Source organism: Lampris incognitus, chromosome 3, assembly GCF_029633865.1.
Source record: "Lampris incognitus isolate fLamInc1 chromosome 3, fLamInc1.hap2, whole genome shotgun sequence".
In the NCBI taxonomy this organism is placed as follows: domain Eukaryota; kingdom Metazoa; phylum Chordata; class Actinopteri; order Lampriformes; family Lampridae; genus Lampris; species Lampris incognitus.
Window position 1 is genome coordinate 5079886 of NC_079213.1, and position 23300 is coordinate 5103185.

Sequence of the window (23300 nt, forward strand, 5' to 3'; positions counted from 1 at the left end):
ATTAAAATTGATGAAAATTAAATCAAGTCTCAGTGCATTGACAGGTTCCCATAATTAATGCGGTGTTAAACTGCGACACGCTGCATGTCACACATGTCCAAACATCCTCAACCCTCCCTGTGAAAGTCCTGTCCAACCCCCCCGGCGCATCCCCTGCTTGATTCTATAAATTCCTGTCGTTCAAAGCCGGCTCTGATGTTTTCTCAGAGTTTCTGTTTAAACAAACTGCAGGATGCCCTGGTCTGGGTGCGGCTTTCTGCATGCCGCACTGCAGGAATTCATATGACAGAACAATGCTGAACGACACTTAATGTCTACTGTATATAAGACATTATGTCGGCTCTACCCATCTGTCTACCTTCCAATCTGTCCATCTACCCGTCCACTGAACCGTCTACCCATTAACCAATCTATATATCCATTTGCCTATCTACTTATCTACCCACCGAGCTATCTGTCTACCTATCTATCTATCCATCCAGCCATATTTCCATCCATATTAACAATCAATCCATCTATCATCCTTCTATCCATCCATCCACCTCTCTACCAACCAAGCTAGCTTTCTACCCATCTATCCATCCATCTTTACCTACTCATCCAACTATCTATCTATATCTACCCATGTATTTACCCATGTACCTATCTACCCATCTGTCTATTTATACCTACCCAGCTATAATCCATCCATCCATCCTTGGAGAATTGGAGAAATCTCAAACAGCCATGTCAACTAAGAATTAGTCTGGACTTCTGAACCAATGCAAGTGGCTAAAACAACCACTAGGGGGCCCAAGGTACCTTCAATAGAACCTTGTCTCAAACCTGAAAAACCACACATTCCTAACAGCCCCCCCCCCCATCAGCACGCTCAACCACTGACGATTAACCCCGCGCTCACCTGAAACTCTTTCCATGACAAATGAAGGGCTTTCCGCACATAAATACTCCTTTTCACAGATGCCCTATTTAACTGTTAAGTAGCTGCAAACCTCTGGGAGCTGCCTGGCACAACCATGGTCTTCTACTGACCACCGACCAAAAACACTTGGCTAGAGAAAATGGCAGTCAAGTGTTTTGCTCAAAGAAACCCCGAAAGTGCTTCTACTAACCCCTCCGTTTCTCCGAACCTCTTGGTGAGCGAACATTGTCTGTACCTGCGAGTTGAAGACAAAGTATTTGGGCGTGCACATCTCCTCGTCATCGGGATGAGGCTCGACGTAGACGCCCGTGGCGTGATGGGCATCATGGCTGCCCTGAACAGCCGGGGAGACGTCGGCCCGGGAGAAGTCCATGTGCGCGGTGGCATTGTGCAGCGCGTATGGCCCCAGGACCTCAGAAGCATTGGCGCTGAAGTTTGATGAGTGTTGGAAGAAGAAAGGAAGAGGACAGGGCAGCTGCGTTTTCTTGTAGATGACCTGGGGAAAAAAGACACTTCTCAGACACTTCTCATAACATTATGACTCTGTTAGTGTCAAAAAAGACCTCTTTTAGTGGTTGTTATTTGGTGAAGGATTACGTTGCAGCTGGGTCTGCAGCAGTCGACTGATACTAGCTTGCTCAGTACTGAATCATTTTAAAAGACTTTGTGACCCATTTTTTGGTTTGACCCCTAATAATAGGAAAATGGGCCTTAGGTTAAAAAATACCAGTGTTTACCTTTGAGGTTGGGAGACAGCCAAACTCTATCCAAGCATGCATTGAGGAGAAGGCAGAGAGACACCCTAGACATGTCACTAGTCCATCATGGGGCACACACATACACCTATGGACAGTTTACAGTCTCTAACTGGCCTGACATGCATGTGTCTGGACTGTGAAAGGGAGTTCTCCAGTACTGTCTTAACCAGTTATTTTGCAATGCACACCGGAGATGATGCAATGGTCCTTATGCCACACTTTACAGTAAACAGTCACACAGATGACCAATTCAGACAACAAACAAATGTTTCATCCATAGTTGAATCTTAAAATCTCCCTTTTTGTGCAAAATTGTATAAAACAAATGCCATCCAGGAGAGATTTCTGAACATCTCTGACACAAATCAACAATTTTCTTCCATCAATCATCTATTTCTTGATACTAGTAGTGATCTGTCTTATTCTTCATAGAATCAAAGCAACTTTATTGGCTAAGTGTGCTCATGCGTACGAGGAATTTGACTCCCGTTTACAGCAGCTTCTACTACTTACATATATCACTCACAAAAAAAATTGTCGTTTCTTTACCCACAAACAAAATGCACTAGAAGAAAGTGAATTTTTTTTGTTAAAACTTGCCACAGTATAATACAATATGGAACACATCATAACAGTACCAATTTAAATGTTGTTAAACATGACATGTGGACAAAGACAGATTTCTCACTTGGTTTTTTATCATTTCATTTGTCAATAAAAGCCCTTCATTCCTTCAATAACTCCTTCTATGGTATCATCCAAGACTGTGTCCTCTATTAAAAAAAAGCAAATGAAGGCTACAAATGAATGAGGGACCTTTATAAAAATAAATGTAGGCCTTTAGATTTAACGTGGGATATAAATCAGGTAACAGTCTTGTATATGCAACCCTTGCACCATTTGGATCGGAGCTGAAAACCGGCTTTGTAATGTGCCCAAACATGTTTTAAGATGTAATCATGTGGTTCCTCGTCCAGTCTGTGGTGACATCCGCTGTAGCGCAGTTAGTTTACAGGAAGCTATAGCAACCAAAAAGATGTCATCTCGACTTTGATGATGTAACAGTAAACCCACATTATAGCCAGTAGTAATAATTATGATTCAGGATTGCTGGGGGCAAAAGCCGTTCCCAGCACACATGTGCACATACACACATAAACACATGTAACCATTTGTACCAATGTGCAGGTTACAATGTGAGGTACTCCAGGGAGCTATCTTGGGGCCGCTGCTCTTTCTAATGAATCAACTGATGAGACTAATGAAGCCTAATGGCATGCCATATTATGTAAGTCAACTGTTGAACTATTCTAATGAAGCCTAATGGCATGCCATATTATGTAAGTCCACTGTTGAGCTATTCTAATGAATCCTAATGATATGCCATATTATCCAAGTCAACTGTTGAACTATTCTAATGAATCTTAATAATATGCCATGTTGTCTGAGTCAACTGTTGAACTATTCTAATGAATCCTAATGATATGCTGTATTATGTAATTCAATCATTTGTACTTTACTCACAGACAATTCAGCTATTTATTCTGGGTCATGCAGTAAAACCAAGCATCTCAATAATATTTAATGTACGTATATAAAATGTGAATTTTGTATATGTGGACCAGAAAATAAAAACCTCTCCTGTAAAAACCATTAACCATATTCATAATAAGAAAATTATCTATTGGCTTTTACAGCCACATGAAAGGCACCACTGAAGAAAATGAACTTACCACACCAAGGAAGAACACCATGCAGGACAGAGAGAAGCCGCTGGTGTAGCCCAGATACCCTAAAGAGAAAGGGGAGAATTCAGATTAAACCAAGTCGGGAAGGGGAGATGTGTCTTGGAAACAGAGTTTAGATTAGATAAATTTTGTTTAGCTTATGCAGCTTAGTTCTACAGGGACTATGCTCATTGCTAAACATTTCTGCAAAACTTCAACTGCAGTATGAGCAGACACAAAACAAAGACATACTGTATGAAATCAGGGATGCACCGATGTCACATTTTCACTGCCTATACAGATTCTGAGTACAAATCTTTTAAGTGTCGGCCGATACCGAGTTCCAATCACATCCTTTGCATTTGCTGATCAGTTCAGATTTAGACCATTTGTATGGGGTCAAAGGACAAAATAATTGAGAGTCAGTTTTATTCCACCATTGTACAGATACAGGCTAGCATGTGCTAAAAATGGTGTGAAACAAGCTATTTTGCTTTTATTTATGACAGTTACTCAAGGTATCGGATTTGAGTCTTGGGTCCGATACTGATAATTCATTTTAACCTGTTAACGGTCTGATATCAATACCGGTATCAGTATTAGTGCATCCCTAATTCCATTCATGCATCCATTATCCAAACTGCTTATCCTGCTCTCAGGGTCGCGGGGACACTGGAGCCTATTCCAGCAGTCATTGGGCGGCAGGCGGGGGGGAGACACCCTGGACAGGCCACCAGGCCATCACAGGGTGCATCCCTATTGAAATACTCTGATTAATGGGGCTGATGACAGGTTCTTGACTCTCACACACAAGATGGCAGAAAGACGTGGCAGGGTAAAAAGGTATTAATAGCAAATGTAGAGAACACAAGCACACACTACTTACCCAGGTTTTTGAGAAGAGACAAAGGGAGAATGACGCCTACTGACACAAACACCACAAGGTAGTTTCCATTCAGGTACCATTCACTGCAACGGAGGAGAGACCGAGGTCATTATTTTAGCACACACACACACACACACACACAAACACTTTCAAACCTACTTGTATTTCTACGTCAGTGATACTCAACCAGCATAGTGTTGGGCTGGAATGAAAACCGGCACACACGTGGTTCTCTGTGACACTTGCTTGGAAAAAAGTCTGAAGGAAATAAACTCCCCAAATAACGTCCAATAGAAAGACCGCAAAATAAGGTCTGATACTGCGATCAGCCAATCAGCACTCAGCATTTGTCTCCGCTTCCTCAAACAGCCACAGACAGCAGCTCTGACACAACACACGGTAGATAATACTAGATTACAGACATGACAGTAAAAGTCCATAGCAAAAAGAAAAGAGAATGGTAAACGGGTATTGTTGGGGAACAGAACCACGTTATCCCAAGTAAATACAGGGACATGTTTGTTTCCCCAAACTCGACCTTCATAAGAGCCTTCTGCAGAGTCAGCTTTACCAACGCCACCATTTTCAGCCACATGCAGACACTATTAACAGGGACATTCACACCGACTCAGAGGTAAGTTGGCCAGAATGAAACTTAGCCCATCTACCCTGTTGGAGAAATGCAGCTCTGGTGGCGCTGTTTAGCTGCAAATGGCGCCAGACCGCAGTTACGCTGGGCAGCTCCCAGTTACATGCAATTATTTCATTACATGCAGAATATAAGGACTTTGAGAAAGCATGCGTTATGCAAGCGGGGCATGGTTAGCAGGAGGGCTGAATGAGCTGCTTTGATTTGCCCCACCAGTTTTCCATGGATAGCAGCAGAAGCCGAGGAAATTACGGAGCTATTTTTAATAGTTTGCTGATATCACGCTTTACAGAACCCACCAAATCTATCCATGAAACGATGAAGTTAAACAGAAAAAAGGGGCTGAAAACAAACATGTCTCGATGCATGCTTAATAATGCAAGTAAGGACATCCAGAAAGTTGAATCGGTTCATGTGGACACTCCCACTGAACACTGGATCCAGATGAACCGATTCAACTTTCTGGGAACGAGTAGATATAGTAAACTGTGATGAATAAGAGGGCATTAAACAAAAAAGCTTTATTTCTCTCTCTCAGCTCTCTGTCTCTCTCTCTCTCAGCGCTCTCTCTGTCTGTCTGTCTCTCTCTCAGCTCTCTGTCTGTCTCTCTCTCTCAGCTCTCTCTCTCTCTCTCTCTCAGCCCTCTGTCTGTCTGTCTGTCTCATCTCTCTGTCTCTCTCTCTCTCAGCTCTCTCTCTCTCTCTCTCTCAGCTCTCTCTCTCTCAGCTCTCTGTCTCTCTCTCTCTCAGCTCTCTCTCTCTCTCTCTGTCTCTCTCAGCGCTCTCTCTATCTCTCAGCGCTCTCTCTCTGTCTCTCTCTCTCTGTCTGTCTGTCTGTCTGTCTGTCTGTCTGTCTGTCTGTCTGTCTGTCTGTCTGTCTGTCTGTCTCATCTCTCTGTCTCTCTCTCTGTGTCTGTCTGTCTGTCTGTCTCATCTCTCTGTCTCTCTCTCTCTGTCTGTCTGTCTCACTCTCAGCTCTCTGTCTGTCTCATCTCTCTGTCTCTCTCTCTCTGTCTGTCTGTCTCTCTCTCAGCTCTCTGTCTGTCTCATCTCTCTCTCAGCTCTCTGTCTGTCTCATCTCTCTGTCTCTCTCTCTCTGTCTGTCTGTCTCTCTCTCAGCTCTCTGTCTCTCAGCACTGTCTCTCTCTCTGTCTGTCTGTCTCTCTCTCAGCTCTCTGTCTGTCTCATCTCTCTCTCATCTCTCTGTCTGTCTCATCTCTCTCTCAGCTCTCTGTCTGTCTCATCTCTCTCTCATCTCTCTCTCAGCTCTCTGTCTGTCTCATCTCTCTCTCAGCTCTCTGTCTCTCAGCTCTGTCTGTCTCTCTCTCAGCTCTCTGTCTGTCTCATCTCTCTCTCTCTCTCAGCTCTCTGTCTGTCTCATCTCTTTCTCAGCTCTCTGTCTGTCTCTGTCTGTCTCATCTCTCTGTCTCTCAGCTCTGTCTCTCTCTCTCTGTCTGTCTGTCGCTCTCTCAGCTCTCTGTCTGTCCCTTCGGTCTCATCTCTGTCTCTCTCAGCTCTCTGTCTCTCTGTCTCTCTCAGCTCTCTCTGTCTGTCTGTCTCTCTCTCACACACACACACACAAACACACACACTTACCCAGAGCTCTCCTCTAGGGCCAGGAACGCACGGATCACCTCCGGTAACTCATATTTGACAATAAAGAGGTAGCTGGACATGGCTGTGTGGACACAAAAAAAAACAAAAACACCAGAGACGATTTAAAACTTTTCTCAGCAGGGATTATCAACACACACACACACACACACACACACACACACACACACACACACAATTTAACATGTAAGGGGTACATTGATATCAACATGCTACGTTCACATAGTCATGGTCCCTCTCCATCCATCCATCCATCCTTCATCTACTCAAAACTGATTCATATGGAATTCCCCTTTCAGGTGTCGTACAGGCTTGGAATAATAATCTTTCAGCCAACTACTCATCAGACTTTCCTCGTCACACGTGATGACGGGAGAGAGACGCTCGACAACTCCTCGACAGAGTTTCCTGTCCAGCTCTCTGGCTCGTTTCACTGGCTACGACCGCGTAAAGAAGGAGCTCCTTACCTCCGATGTTCTGCATGGTTATCGACACGAACGCCGCCGTTTTCCCCGGCCACCCGAAGGCTCTCTCCCCCAGCTTTTCGTAGATGAGGGAACCTGGAAGAAAAGGCCGTCAGCGACACAAAACAACGGCGGCAGGAGACGCCCTGAACGTCTCATCACTTCCCGTATTCCAGAACGCTACGTGACAGATGAATAGACACTGTATTTACACATCCCCACACCCCTCATCTGTCCGTCTGCTGTGATCTAAAATAAGCTCATCTCAGAAAAACCTCATCCATCACGACTGCTGAATTAGACTTCGTACAAACCTCCTTCCTTTGCTGTGACCAGCAGCAGGTGAACAGAATACAGAGACAAGATGGCCACGGCCACCAGGAGGACCCTGCAGGGAGAGGCACGACATCAGGTCACCAAGTCACGGGGTGCACAACACACGGGGTGGTGTGGTTTACACAAGAGGAAGTGGGGAAAACATGGACACTGACACGTTACAATACCCCTGAGCTACACACAGGTGTGTGTGTATATGTGTGTGTATATGTGTGTGTGTGTGTGTGTGTGTGAAAACAGTGCCAGCCAGCTCTGTTCTCGCTCTTCATTCCGCAGAAAGTTCGTCAGATTACTCAACACTGAACTCGTAATTATTTGAAATGCGGTTTCGTTTTTAATTTGTTGAAAAAAAAAAAATCCTCCATCATGTCCACGTGCTAGCTTTACCTTCAACGTGCTAGCTTTAGCCTCCACGTGCTAGCTTTAGCTTCATCCCACCACCAGTTGGTTCTTGTGGTTTAGAAATGTCTATATATAGTAGTTGAAGAAAAAAAAAGCCCCGCCATCTTCAACTCACTCCATCTGGCGTTTCAGATGCTTCAGAAAGTGCAGAACGTGATTATAAACCGAACAAACACATCCCACTTCCACATCGGTCAGAAGAGCCACGGTTCCTTTACACATTCCAGATGACGGGGTGATTGACAGACGGACTGACAGGTTGACGGGTCACCAGGTTGATTGACAGATTGATTTTGCAGCTGGGCTGTGGCTTCACGCCAACCTCGGCTGTAATCCCGAGAGCGTAACACAACACCGCATGGATTAAATATCCGGACAGGGACGGGACGGGACGGGATGGGGACGGGGACGGGGACAGGGACGGGACGGGACGGGACGGGGACGGGACGGGGACAGGACGGGGACGGGGACAGGACGGGACGGGACGGGGACGGGACGGGATGGGGACGGGACGGGGACGGGACAGGGACGGGGACGGGACGGGACGGGGCTCCTGCGCACCAGGAAAAGCTACACTGACATTAGCAGGAAGGAGGACATCGCTCACAAACGCTAATAATACGTTTACAGATGTCCGCAGGAGGGCCGGGTGAGATGGTCATGTGACTGGGCTGTCCAGCGCCCTGAATGCTTCTACCTCAGCAAGCACCTCACCACCACACACACACACACACACTATATAAATATATATATATATATATATATATATTATATACATACATATACACACACACACACACACATGCACACACACACACACACAAGTTAACGACGTTCCGAGGTGTCCGGGTGGCGTGGTGGTCTATTCTGTTGCCTACCAACATGGGGATCGCCAGTTTGAATCTCCGTGTTACCTCCGGCTTGGTCGGGTGTCCCTACAGACACAACTGGCTGTGTCTGTGGGTGGGAAGCCGGATGTGGGTGTGTGTCCTGGTCGCTGCACTAGTGCCTCCTCTGGTCAGTCGGGGTGCCTGTTCAGGGGGGGAGGGGGATCTGGTGGGAATAGCGTGATCCTCCCATGCGCTACGTCCCCCTGGTGAAACTCCTCACTGTCAGGTGAAAAGAAGCAGCTGGTGACTCCACATGTATGGGAGGAGGCATGTGGTAGTCTGCAGCCCTCCCCGGATCAGCAGAGGGGTTGGGGCGGTGACCGGGACGGATCGGAAGAGAGGGGTAATTGGCCAGATACAATTGGGGAGAAAAGGGGGGGGGGCGCAAAAAAAAGTTAATGAAGATCCTTTTCTACCTCATTTCCTTTTCGAACCCTCAACCGCCCTTGTTCTGATCAGTTCTGAGTCCTTTGTTTCCAGTAATGTGTCAGTAATGAACCTGAATATTACTTCCAGTCAGTGTGTCAGTACTAAAGCTGAATATTACTTCCAGTCAGTGTGTCAGTACTAAAGCTGAATATTACTTCCAGTCAGTGTGTCAGTACTAAAGCTGAATATTACTTCCAGTCAGTGTGTCAGTACTAAACCTGAATATTACTTCCAGTCAGTGTGTCAGTACTAAAGCTGAATATTACTTCCAGTAATGTGTCAGTAATAAACCTGAATATCACTTCCAGTCAGTGTGTCAGTACTAAACCTGAATATTACTTCCAGTAATGTGTCAGTAATAAACCTGAATATTACTTCCAGTCAGTGTGTCAGTACTAAACCTGAATATTACTTCCAGTCAGTGTGTCAGTACTAAACCTGAATATTACTTCCAGTCAGTGTGTCAGTACTAAACCTGAATATTACTACCAGTCAGTGTGTCAGTACTAAACCTGAATATTACTTCCAGTAATGTGTCAGTACTAAAGCTGAATATTACTTCCAGTAATGTGTCAGTACTACACCTGAATATTACAACGCTTCAGTCAACAAATTTGACCTTACACAACCCGAGTGTCAGAGCGAGAAAACCGGCATGGCGGCCAGCGTCATATAAACATCAGATCAACTGAGGGCTGCTCCGGGCCCAAACAGGCTTCTGGGAAGTTGCATGATAGGCATCTCCGTACTGGGGTGCAGAGAAGGGGTCTCTGGGGAACCTTGGCTTGCAGAGACCTACAACATATCGGCAGCTTGTTGGCTGTGTCACGGTTGGCTGGGCGTGGTGGATGGTGAGATAGGTGGATCGTCTTGGCACACCATCCCGCAGGGTGTTATCATCTACAGTTGGTTGACCATGTCATATGACTAGTTGCAGAGCCTTGTTGATAAGCATCATCATTTCCTTCTTTTGTTCATTGTCTTTGTTTATATCTCTGTGGTAACCTCCCTGAACCAAACAGAACAGAAAGAGCGGGTTTACGCACATTCCTGACGCCGTTTGCCAGGTTTTTCCACTGGTCAACTCAGCGACCGTACCGCGCCGCCTCCATCGCACTCTGGTCCCCGGTTACAGCTGGGTTTGTGGTGTTTTTCGGTTACGTTTGGGTTTGTGGTGTTTCCCGGTTAAGGTTGGGTTTGTGGTGTTTTTCGGTTACGTTTGGGTTTGTGGTGTTTTTCGGTTATGGTTGTGTTAGTGGTGTTTCCCGGTTACGGTTGTGTTAGTGGTGTTTCCCGGTTAAGGTTGGGTTTGTGGTGTTTTTCGGTTACGTTGGGTTTGTGGTGTTTTCTGGGTACAGTTGTGTTTGTAGTGTTTTCTGGTTACGGTTGTGTTTGTGGTGTTTAGGAAGGGTTTGAAGGGTTGGTACTCACGTGAATAACAAGATGCCAGTGTTGGCCATGGCATAAGACAGACCCAGGATCCCGCTGCCCATGATGGCGTTACTCAGGTTAAACACCGACATGCCGAAGGAAGTGTGACCCGGGTGCTGAGAGAGGGGGGGATGGAGAGAGAGCGAGAGATGGAGAGGGATATGGAGAGAGACCGAGAGATGGAGAGAGAGAGAGAGATGGAGAGATATGGAGAGAGGGAGCCATATGGAGAGAGTGTGAGAGATATGGAGAGAGAGAGAGCGAGAGAGATGACGAGATATGGAGAGAGGGAGAGATATGGAGAGAGTGTGAGAGATATGGAGAGAGAGAGAGCGAGAGAGATGACGAGATGGAGAGATATGGAGAGAGGGAGAGATATGGAGAGAGTGTGAGAGATATGGAGAGAGTGTGAGAGATATGGAGAGAGACCGAGAGATGGAGATGGAGAGATATGGAGAGAGGGAGCCATATGGAGAGAGTGTGAGAGATATGGAGAGAGAGAGAGCGAGAGAGATGACGAGATATGGAGAGAGGGAGAGATATGGAGAGTGTGTGAGAGATATGGAGAGAGTGTGTGAGAGATATGGAGAGAGAGGCAGAGATATGGAGAGAGAGAGAGAGAGAGAGAGAGAGAGAGAGAGAGAGAGAGAGAGAGAGAGAGAGAGAGAGAGAGGGAGAGATATGGAGAGAGTGTGTGAGAGATATGGAGAGAGAGGCAGAGATATGGAGAGAGAGAGAGAGAGAGGGAGAGATATGGAGAGTGTGAGAGAGAGATGGAGAGAGAGTTTATGAGAGATATGGAGAGAGCGAGATATGGACAGAGCGATAGTGAGAGAGAGAGTGTATGAGAGATTTGGAGAGAGAGTGTATGAGAGATTTGGAGAGAGAGTGTATGAGAGATTTGGAGAGAGAGTGTGTGAGACAGAGTGAGAGAGATGGAGGGAGAGTAAATGAAAGAAGATTACTGTCAGCAGAGCAGTTCACATTTCCAAATTCAATACATGTCTGTTGACCTGAGTTGATCAGTAATGACCTCTTCGAAAACAGGACCATTAACTACAAAACAGCTAACCCAGTCTGTAGCTAGTCAGTGGCAAGGTGCCAACAGACAGACAGACAGACAGATAACCAGACAGACAGACATACATAATGTTGAAAATCATGATTCATTCCCTGTGGAGAGCCACAGACAGCATGTTGTAAGATGACATGATGGCGGTGAATAAAAGCAAGGCGGGCGGCTCTGCTAACAGCCAGAGAAGCAACACCGAGGACATGCAGTTTGCACATGGACGGGAACGTACATATTCTTCATGGTACTCTTCGTATTTCTTCTTCTTCATCATCCCGTTGGACAGGAACTTCTGACTTTCAGCATCATCTGCGTCGTCCGTGAACTGACTGTAAAATAAATTAAAAAACACGTTTATCAGATTTACACCGACAGTGTAGAACACTCGTTTGTATTTTAAATGGTCACTAGTGAGTTCCTCACCATCGACTGGTAAATATTCCTGGAAAAGCAACTTCCTTAGAAATCTCTCCTGCCCCCGATACTACTACTATATATAGTACTACTATATATAGCACAACAAGACCAGTTACCCGTTGCTGGAACTTAACTTGTGACATTAAAGTCACGGAACGCTCTCAGACTGCTGTGCCACAATCCCACATTGATATTATAAACCGTTTATCTGACAGTACAGATTTATTCATTTATATATTATCTATCTTGTATATTTATGTGTATTAGCATCTAGAGCAGGCGAGTATTTTACTCAGGGACACTGTGACAAATATGGTGGCACACTCTCCAGTCGGGGGGGGGGGGTCCCCTTACGTCATCTAAGCAGCCAGCAGGTCAACCTGCCAACCCGATCTAGACAGAGAGGTGCAGGACTGCTGACCTGTTAATGGTGGCCTTCTCCGCGTCGATGGGCTCCGTGTAGCCGCCATCGAAGCTGTCGCCGCTGTCGTCGTCGCCCTCGGTCGAGACCTTCTTCAGCTCCATGCGGTCCATGGCTCCCGGCATCCTGACACCTCACACGGCAGAGCGAAAAGAAGGAAGGGGAGGGTGGGTGTCCAACGGCGTTCAAAGTTCACGAGGTGGCGAGCGGCGTCTCTCTAGAGCTCTGTGAGCCTGATCTACCTGTAGGGAGAAAGCGGAGGCGTGAGAGGAATGCTCACCCGGAGGGTTCAGCTGCTGCAGTTTGTGGGGCGCCAATATTAAAACCACCTGTTACCCGTGAACAGACGCCGAGTCACCGCCCTGAAGGTGAAAACGGCATCCTGCCGAGGTGCCTTTGAGAAAGACACCAAACCTACGACCTCATCATCAGTCGCTCTTGCTCATCAAATGATCCCATCGCCGCCGTTTAGAGCATTTTCTATATCGGTGGTTCTCAACCTTTCGGGGTCACAGGATGAGTTGTGGGACGTGAAAGACAGCATTTCTGATCTAAAACACAGGGTCACGCCTCTGCTTCGTGTAACGAACAGTTCTCTGTGATGAAGTGACGCTTTTCATCCCCAGTTTCCTAAAAAAGCGCGAACGATGGGAAATAAAAATCCTTATCTGGCACCCCAGTGAACCGTTTCATGCCTGTATGTCGGTGTCAGCCCGTCGGCAGTGGGAATAACTGTTTATAGGAAGGCTGTGGGCCAGTATAGCAGGGAAACACTTAAAGATGATGAAGATGAACTACGACGGAGAAGGATGAGACTAACTTCTGACAGAGGGACGGACGGACGGTGCAAGAACAGAACTCGGTACAAAAAGTAAAAACAAACCAGAAAAATACCCCGGCGATCATAAAACTTCCATCGCACGTTGTGCAAAACTACATGTCCAATATATTCACCAACCAGGTTATAAAGTCTTCCTCTCAAACCTTGAAAATGATGTTTAACTGAAACTGCACAATTGTACTCTGACCTTGAAAACTTAAGTGTCACTTTTTTCCTCCCCTTTTTTTCTCCCCAATTGTATCCGGCCAATTACCCCACTCTTCCGAGCCGTCCCGGTCTCTGCTCCACCCCCTCTGCTGATCCGGGGAGGGCTGCAGACTACCACATGCCTCCTCCCATACATGTGGAGTCACCAGCTGCTTCTTTTCACCTGACAGTGAGGAGTTTCACCAGGGGGCGTAGCGCGTGGGAGGATCTCGCTATTTCCCCCAAGTCCCCCCCCGAACAGATGCCCCAACTGACCAGAGGAGGCGCTAGTGCAGTAACCAGGACACATACCCACATCCTGCTTCCCACCCGCAGACACGGCCAGTTGTGTCTGTAGGGACATTCGACCAAGCCGGAGGTAACACGGGGATTCGAACTGGCGATCCCCGTGTTGGTAGGCAGTGGAACAGAACGCCACGCTACCTGGAGTGTGTGGAATAAGGTGCTTGTTTCATAGATGTACCTGAGAGAATATGCTACACGGTTCCTTGTTTTAAAACACGATGTGAGTCCAAGACTTCACGTCAACACTTTAAATTCACACCGTGTTCGGAGTTTCTAAAGGCTGAACGAAAAACCTCCGGACTGCCACCGGCGTTATTCAAAAGCCCCAAGATAAGTCCACGATCTTGTCTTCGTCGGCCATGACAGAACCCGTTGGCCTTCCCAGATGAAGGGTTTTCAGGAAAATGAGTCGTTGTACAAAGTTCGACCCCGTCCTCCTTCCTGGACTTAAGAGGCTGTACATAAATCGTCTTACGTACAGAAGAGAAGGTCGGCCGTAATTCAAAGAGTTTCAAAACTCCTCCACCAATTTCTTACATTTTTCTATTACACTGAATTTGGGTTGTACGTAGCATCGAGATCTGTTTATTCTTGGTACACGACATTAGGATGGGTTTTTTTTTCTTCTCTTTCTCTCGTGTTTTTGATGCGTTTCCTCTTATTGTTCACAGTAGTTGAGTTTGTAGTCAGCTGATCGAAGAGAGAAGGGCGACGGCTGCCTAAGCGTAAACCAGTGGTGATTCCGTAAGTGGCGGGACAGTTGAGACTCATATTTTCCAAACACTGCATCTAAGTTGCTGTCAATCCCCAAAACACGCTGTGCCAGAAATTGCTCCACCCCAAGGATCAGGTCCCCCGGCACAAACAGAGCAATACCCTGTATGCTGTTCAGTGCCGGGAGGAATGCCGTGACTTGTACGTCGGGGAAACTGCACAGATGCTGGCCAAGAGGATGGCACAACACAGGACAGCTAAGGGCCCTGACACACCAGGCCGACGGTCGGCCATCGGCCAATGTCGGGCCGTCAGTGAGCGTCGGTGACCCTAGTTTTTGCGGTGTGTCCCGCATCATCAGCGCTAGCCAGACCCGTTGGCAGCTGTTTGGCCAATTCAGCATGTTGAATGGGCGGAGCCCATTGGTGAGAGAGATCACTCCGACTGGCTTAGCGAATCGGTGCAGAAGGAACATGCTAGTTGGCCGTCGGCTGTAGTCTTTGCGGGGTGTTCAAGCGCTACTTTTTGACCCAGACGGCAGGCGACGTGAGGCGACGCAACAGTTGGCCTGCCTGGGCCCTAACACATCAGGCCAAGGCCAGGACTACACAGTCTACATCCACCTACAGGCCAGTGGCCACTCTTTCAGGGATGAGGATGTGCACATCTTTGATAGGTAGGAACGCTGGTTTGAACGGGAGTGAAAGAGGCCATCTATGTGAGGAGGGAACGACCATCCCTGAACCGAGGACCGGGGCGGGGGGGGGGGGGCTAAGAGTACATCTGTCACCATCTTACAATGCTGTGATTGCAATAGTACACATGGCCTTTGTAACTCTAGTGAATACTCACGCCTATCTGCATATGAAACTGGTCGTTGGTTTGGGTCGTTGTGCCACTGTGTCGTTTATCAGGGTGGGGCACCTGCAGTCAGCGGAGACTGAAGAGGTCACTTAGACGATGATGAAACGTTTCTCTAAATAAATGTTGTGTCCGGCTGAACTGATTCACCTTTCTGTGATTTTCTATGAAGGTACACCCTCTGAACAAACACGCATATCTCAAAATCTTTGCATCGTACAGCTTAGGTTTTGACATCCCGAGTGTCACAAGAAGTCAGCGAACATTTTGATGTGTCCTGTGTCCAGATAGAGTGAGAACTGAGGATGTTATGGCAATTTCAAAAATGGCAAAATTTGGAAGATTCAGTGTGGCGTTTGAGAGCGCCCCCTATAAGGTCATGTGGTGTTAGTCTATGGGACGCGCACCCTCGAACAAACACTCTTATTTCAAAACAATAAACTTCAGGTCTGATACTTTTTCTTCGTCAGTGGCTCGACAAATTTTCCTACACTTTGATGTATTTTTCGTATACATCCGTGTAAAACTGCACAAGTAGCGGTGAGTTAGAAATCCTTGTGGCAAAAACGCAGCTCTGTCCGCCGCACTGTAAAGTTCCATTGGAAACCGCTTGGGGGAAATTCGGGCACTAAAATGGGAATACCGGGAAGAACCGCCCGACGAATCCTTCGACAAAGTACCAGCAACCCGAGTGGGACCGAACCGCTCGATTTGACACAAGAATGAGTTTTTACGGCAAACACATCATAAATAGGAAAAATGCATTTTTTGCTTATTACAGTGCCCCCCAGTGGTCAAATAAAAAAATGTTCCCCACAAACTCAGGAAGGGGTCCTGAGTCCATATACCAAGTTGGGTGTCAACACGTGAAAGTGTTGCCGAAATAGGTCCTCACATTTTGCTTGGTGGCTTCGCCGCCGTTTCCGATTGGCTGTAACAGACAAACCGTTTCGACAACCAGAAATCCACATGATGACTTTTGTGAGGCTCGGTCTCAAGACCACCCGTAGCAAATCTGGTGAAAATTGGGATAAAATGTGTGGCCTGTGAAAATGTTTGACTTTTTCATAAAATCCAATATGGTGGAAAATCCAATATGGCGGAAACCGACATCACAGTTCTGGGGGCTGCCATAGACACCCTGTCCAGAGGAAGAGCAGAAAGATGAGGAAGAATAATAATAATTTAAGAAAAGGTAGAAACATTTAGGTTGCCTATGCAGCTTTACAGCTTGTCCCCCAATGGTATAGCGAGCGGTCAAAGAGAACAAGCTGTGCCCCCTGTTGTCTTTGTGTACTCGGACAAACAAACTATTTTTATCGTTCAAAGCAGCTGCCTGAGTGTGTCACATGGTTAACCTTGCCTCCCCTACCGGCTCGCGTTCAAACACCACCACCTTTATTATAAGGTACCACAATGTTCACCGACCCGGCTCTTTCACCTACACCTCCACCCCTGACGCTCCTCGTAAAACTACTCCTCCACCCCGATGCTCTTCATAAAACTACAACTCCATCCCTGATGCTCTTCACAAAACACCACTCCACACCTGATGCTCTTCATAAAACTACACCTCCACACCTGGTGCTCCTCATAAAACTACACCACCACTTTTATTATAAGGTATTACAATGTTCACCGACCCGGCTCTTTCACCAACACCTCCACACCTGATGCTCTTCATAAAACTTCACCTCCACCCTGGTGCTCTTCATAAAACTACACCTCCACCCCTGATGCTCTTCACAAAACTACACCTCCACCCCTGATGCTCTTCACAAAACTACACCTCCACCCCTGGTGCTCTTAATAAAACTACACCTCCACACCTGGTGCTCTTCATAAAACTACACCTCCACCCCTGATGCTCTTCACAAAACTACACCTCCACCCCTGGTGTTCTTCACAAAACTACACCTCCACCCCTGGTGCTCTTCATAAAACTGCACCTCCACCCCTGGTGTTCTTCATAAAACTACACCTCCACCCCTGATGCTCTTCATAAAACTAGACCTCCACCCCTGGTGCTCTTCATAAAACTAGACCTCCACCCCTGGTGCTCTTCATAAAAATACAAGAACAAAACTCACTTCTATGCACCCTATGCACTGCATCTGTGCACTACCTGTTGACACCTGTGTCCTATCGGACTCGAACCTGGTTTTTTTGGCCCTCACTTGCGTTGTCGCTTTGTCGATCCTTGCTTGTGTTGTCTGAACTCTTCTGCTAAACGAAAGTGTAACACTGATTACCGCGTTTGTCAATCATCTCAGTTTTGTGTCTCTTCCTTCAGCGGTTTTCACGCCGTCGATCAGGACGTCCACGATCACTTGTTTGGAGACGGAAAAAAAGATCATTTATTTTCTGTTTTAGAGATCAAATGTGTCTTTGTCTGAATCAAAAGAAGATACATTTTATCATACTTTGAGTCAATGCAAACAACACAATGACTGTATTCCCAAACTCCCCACAGAGATGTTTAATGGTGACGTGCCCCGTCTGTTTCACTGCTCATCGACTGGTCATCGACTGATCATCGACTGATCATCGACTGATCATCGACTGAAGACTGAACAGTGGAGTACTGCATGAACTACACAGCGGACCGTTCATTATCCTGCTCTTTGACGGGTAATGACGATTTACGTCACACAACATTTGCTTAGTGGCGGGCAGGTGGGGGCAGAACCTGTCTCCGCAGACCGATCATGGGGTTAAAAACTGTGTGAAGCCCCGTGAATGTGGACGCACGACAGAAGATGGAAAACCGAACCGGGAAGAGACACGAAGACTTCAGACCGGCCGGCCGACTCGTCCGTCAACGGACCGCCTCGCCCTCATTCAAGACGGTTTACACAACTTCCAGCACTGGCAGGAGAAGCCAGACACGCTGCGGAGAGGGGCGGGGGTTTTATTTGTGTTTTTCAAGGCATTCATGAATCGATTATGTCCATTATGCGAGGCCGCGGGGTCGGCTAAGAGGCGGAGAGCCGGGCACGTAGCGCTGCAGCTAGAAATGAGTTTAACAGCCAGTTACCCCGGGTCCCGTTCATTACCCATACAAAGAGCTCTTTGAGCAGAACGGATAAAAAAAACAAAAAAACCCAAAAAACAGAAATGTCGAGTCAGGGTGACTCCCCGGGACGTTTTCCAGCTCCCTTCACAAATGATGAGAACATAAAAAACACGTTCATAAACCACCGCAGACCGGACCTGGAAACAGGTTGTGGTGTGCAGGTCACATGACACGGTGTTGCTGCACAGTCACAACACCGAACGACACACCTGGCACGCTGCGGAAACAGTGCTGGAAGTTATCATCACGATGGCCGCAGAGGTTGCACACGACAGATGTGCAACCTCAGGTATCTGCTTACACGTGCACAAGTACCGTGTTTAAGAATCCAAACTCACATTGAACTGTCTGGTGCAACGTCAAACCAAAACCAGTTTTTTGTTTTTTTTCCAAATAATACTCCCTTCAAATACTTCAAACCTCGTTTTGTGAGAAATTTCGAGTCGCGGATTCTCATTATCATTAATTTAGATCCTTGTTTCCCAATCCGGTCCTCAAATACCCCGTGTCCCGCTGGCTCTCATTGTACTCCTGCATAGGTAGACCAGCTTGTAATTACTCAGACAATCAGTACTTCATTATGTCAGACTTGGCATGCCAGCCATGATTAAGAACCACAGTATGACTGCTCGAGCGGGTACGAACGGGACTCCCGATGCAGGATCACAATGAAAACCTGCAGGACACAGAAGCCTTGACGACTGGGTTGGGAAACTCTGGTTCAGACAAAACTGCGTATCACCATACGACGATATCTGAATCTTATCCTGATACAAAACCACTGAAAGACATTGAACATTAGTATTGACTTATGGCCCAGCCGTACTGGGCCATAAGTCAATACTATATCAATATCATGATATGAGACTAGATATCATCTGGGGTTTGGGATCTCATAATATTGTGATATGACATAAATACTGTCTCTTTTCCTGGATTTGAAGGCTGCATTATGTAAAAAGATGCAGTTCTCTGAACTTTAATTGGGCTATTATACATGTTATATTGTTCTCTACCGGTTAGGACATCGTACCCACATTACTAACGAGTGTTTATCAAAACCGTCATTGTGTAAATACTTTGTGAGCGCAACAATAGTCGTCTCTACAATACTGTCAACATATCGATATCGAGGTATTTGGTCAAAAAATATCGTGATATTTGATTCTGCCCGTATCGCCCGGCCCTGCAACGCAGTCCTCGCTGGAAAGAGAGCCTCACAACCTTACGACGAAGTGGTTTGTGTACAGTCAACATCCCCGCTGCCTATCTGATCTCGCTGACCCCTCCGCCTTTTGCAACCGGCTGTGGAGAAACCCTGCTGCTGCACTTTGAGACCGGCGGCCTTGAGGATGGGACGCAAACAACGTCAAAGATATCACGGCTCTCCGTCAGAGGCACATTTAGAGGATTCTCTATGGCCGGCTGGCTGGCCGAGACCTGCCGGGACACCCGCAGGTCCTAAACTAACAGCAGCGAGGCTGAACTCTCCAAACCCATTCGACAGCGGTTACATGGGTAGAGTTAAAGTACAAGTTTGGACACGGAAAAAAATGTGTCCCATGCATGTTGCCAGAAGGGAACATTTTAATATGATCTGTAAAATGTAAGACACACTCATCTACATATAAGTACTTTCTTGTGCAAGACACCAAACAGGGCTCGGTACCAATTCAGTCTCGTATAATGGCTTGGAATAAACAATATATCGTTTCAGAATCGACACTGAAATACACACATATGTGGGTGTCAGGGGGCAAAGGGTGCAACGTAAGCCATGCAGAGGCCTACGTAGGCATACTAGGTCCACCAGCCACGTTAGGCATACATACTCAACAGAACACGAAATCCTCTGCAAGGACGACACTTGCAGAAAAATATCCTCGCTCATCTGAAATCATATAGTTCAGTCTGATTTAAGGACTTCTTGAACAACTGACTTATCCCCCCCCCCCCAATGAAAAATCAGCCCAGTCATTTCTGGAGTGATAAATTCTTTGCAAATGGAGCTCTGAAAGTTTAACGCTGCATATATTGCAACTCCGACACATATCGTGGATAAACATCACAAAGTTGATGTCTTGTCCCTTATCGTTGGGTGCCGACAGTGACTTGAGCGAGACGAGGCTGTTGTGTTCACCAGCTGCAGTGGGTTCGAATTTAGTTTGGATAATTCAGTTTGTTTCAGCTGTTGACACGTGGAGTTTTCCTTGTGATTTAATCTCAGAGCAGACTGTTTTACAAGACGGCATTACTGTTAAATCACCCGTTTGAGACAAGTCCACCGTATAGAGGGAGACAGAGAGAGAGTGAGAGAGAGATGGAGAGAGACAGACAGATGGCGAGAGAGAGAGACGGACAGAGAGAGGGAGAGACAGAGTGAGAGAGACAGTGAGAGAGAGAGAGAAACAGAGAGAGGGACAGACAGACAGAGAGAGGGAGGGAGGGAGAGACAGACAGACAGAGCGAGAGAGACACAGAGAGAGAGGGAGAGATGGGAAGAGAGAGGGAGAGACGGAGCAAGGGAGAGAGACAGAGAGAGAGAGAGAGAGAGAGAGACAGACAGAATGAGCGATGGAGAGACAGGGAGGGAGGGGGTTATACCCATTTCCACTGTCGAGAGGATTAACTTGTCCGACCAGCTTAATGTTCTCCAACTTCACTTTTGTTTAATGAGACAGGTAGTCAACTCTTCATAATGAGACAGGTAGTCAACGCTTCATAATGAGACAGATAGTTAGTGAGACAGGCAGTCAACCCTTCATAATGAGACAGGTAGTTAGTGAGACAGGTAGTCAACTCTTCATAATGAGACAGGTAGTTAGTGAGACAGGTAGTCAACTCTTCATAATGAGACAGGTAGTTAGTGAGACAGGTAGTCAACTCTTCCTGAGACAAGTAGTCAACCCTTCATAATGAGACAGATAGTTAGTGAGACAGGCAGTCAACCTTCATAATGAGACAGGTAGTTAGTGAGACAGGTAGTCAACTCTTCATAATGAGACAGGTAGTTAGTGAGACAGGTAGTCAACTCTTCATAATGAGACAGGTAGTTAGTGAGACAGGTAGTCAACCCTTCATAATGAGACAGGCAGTTAGTGAGACAGGTAGTCAACGTCTCATAATGAGACAGGTAGTTAGTGAGACAGGTAGTCAACTCTTCATAATGAGACAGGTAGTTAGTGAGACAGGTAGTCAACCCTTCATAATGAGACAGGTAGTTAGTGAGACAGGTAGTCAACTCTTCATGAGAAAAGTAGTCAACCCTTCATAATGAGACAGGTAGTTAGTGAGACAGGTAGTCAACTCTTCATAATGAGACAGGTAGTTAGTGAGACAGGTAGTCAACCCTTCACAATGAGACAGGTAGTTAGTGAGACAGGTAGTCAACTCTTCATAATGAGACAGGTAGTCAACTCTTCATAATGAGACAGGTAGTTAGTGAGACAGGTAGTCAACCCTTCACAATGAGACAGGTAGTTAGTGAGACAGGTAGTCAATGCTTCATAATGAGACAGGTAGTTAGTGAGACAGGTAGTCAATGCTTCATAATGAGACAGGTAGTTAGTGAGACAGGTAGTCAACCCTTCACAATGAGACAGGTAGTTAGTGAGACAGGTAGTCAACTCTTCATAATGAGACAGGTAGTTAGTGAGACAGGTAGTCAACTCTTCATAATGAGACAGGTAGTCAACTCTTCATAATGAGACAGGTAGTTAGTGACAGGTAGTCAATGCTTCATAATGAGACAGGTAGTTAGTGAGACAGGTAGTCAACCCTTCATAATGAGACAGGTAGTTAGTGAGACAGGTAGTCAACTCTTCATAATGAGACAGGTAGTTAGTGAGACAGGTAGTCAACGCTTCATAATGAGACAGGTAGTTAGTGAGACAGGTAGTCAACTCTTCATAATGAGACAGGTAGTTAGTGAGACAGGTAGTCAACTCTTCACAATGAGACAGGTAGTTAGTGAGACAGGTAGTCAACTCTTCATCAAGACGGTGCACAGCCGACGCCTTCAAACACACTTTCACACCTTCATCTGCACACAGACAGCAAGCGGCCGGCCGGGCGGCTCCGCATGTGCCATGTGTACGTCCACTGACTTTGTTAAGTAAATCTGTCCCACCCTTCTCGTGTGTCCTCTGACACCTGACACCTTCCTGCAACAATACCACCGGCCGGTTTTATAAAACCAACTGAGGTGCTGTGTTGGAAATGTCATTTGTGGCTGTATTCTCGGCAACGGACGACTTTTGTCAACCACGTCTCGCCGGTATTCGACAAAAACGCCACTTCGGGGGTCACGTGGTGATGTGGAGCAGCTCGCCTCGCAGAATGAAAACCAGAACTAAACGCCACCATGCAAAACAAGCTGGGCATGCTATGAAGAACAAGAAGAAGAAGTGAATCTAAACCACTTGCAGAGACATTTCAGTTTCTACAATACCGCCAAGCGTGGTTATGCCACCGCCGAAGGTGTCAACGCCACAGCCACGCCGCCGGGCGCTGCGGGCGTGCGCGTCCCGTCAGTAGTGCACATGCACACTTTTATGTGCAGCAATAACAAGTTATCACAGTGAATTATACATCTACACACACAATCTACATCCTGCAGGTCAAACCCTTGCGGTCTGGGCGCGTGTTGGCGGCGTGTCGCTTCGACACAAACAACACAAATCATCTTCAACCCCCCCCCCCCCCAAAAAAAAAGGTCTTGCATCAGCCTGTTACTTCAGAGGAAAATTCTTTCAACATGCAAGAGCGACTCAAACATAAGCCGCTGCAACCACATTACAAACCAGGGCTCACACCGGAACCGACAAGTCGACAGACGTCCAAGAAAACACACAAAAATCCCCCACAAATCTTGCGCATCGTTGCCATTCGTTGTTATCA

General features: G+C 46.6%; 1 protein-coding gene across 1 annotated transcript in view; it reads right to left on the reverse strand.

Moving 5' to 3' along the window:
- Nucleotides 1–23300, reverse strand: part of slc38a4 (solute carrier family 38 member 4) — an 87771-nt gene that overhangs the window by 27035 nt on the left and 37436 nt on the right. The window contains exons 2-10 of the mRNA XM_056275860.1: nt 12418–12659; nt 11812–11908; nt 10508–10623; nt 7334–7407; nt 7023–7115; nt 6538–6619; nt 4294–4376; nt 3414–3472; nt 1158–1418 (exon numbers count right to left, since the gene is read on the reverse strand). Coding sequence (XP_056131835.1) covers nt 1158–1418; nt 3414–3472; nt 4294–4376; nt 6538–6619; nt 7023–7115; nt 7334–7407; nt 10508–10623; nt 11812–11908; nt 12418–12542 — 990 coding nt within the window. The 5' untranslated portion in view covers nt 12543–12659. The remainder of the gene's footprint in view (nt 1–1157; nt 1419–3413; nt 3473–4293; nt 4377–6537; nt 6620–7022; nt 7116–7333; nt 7408–10507; nt 10624–11811; nt 11909–12417; nt 12660–23300) is intronic.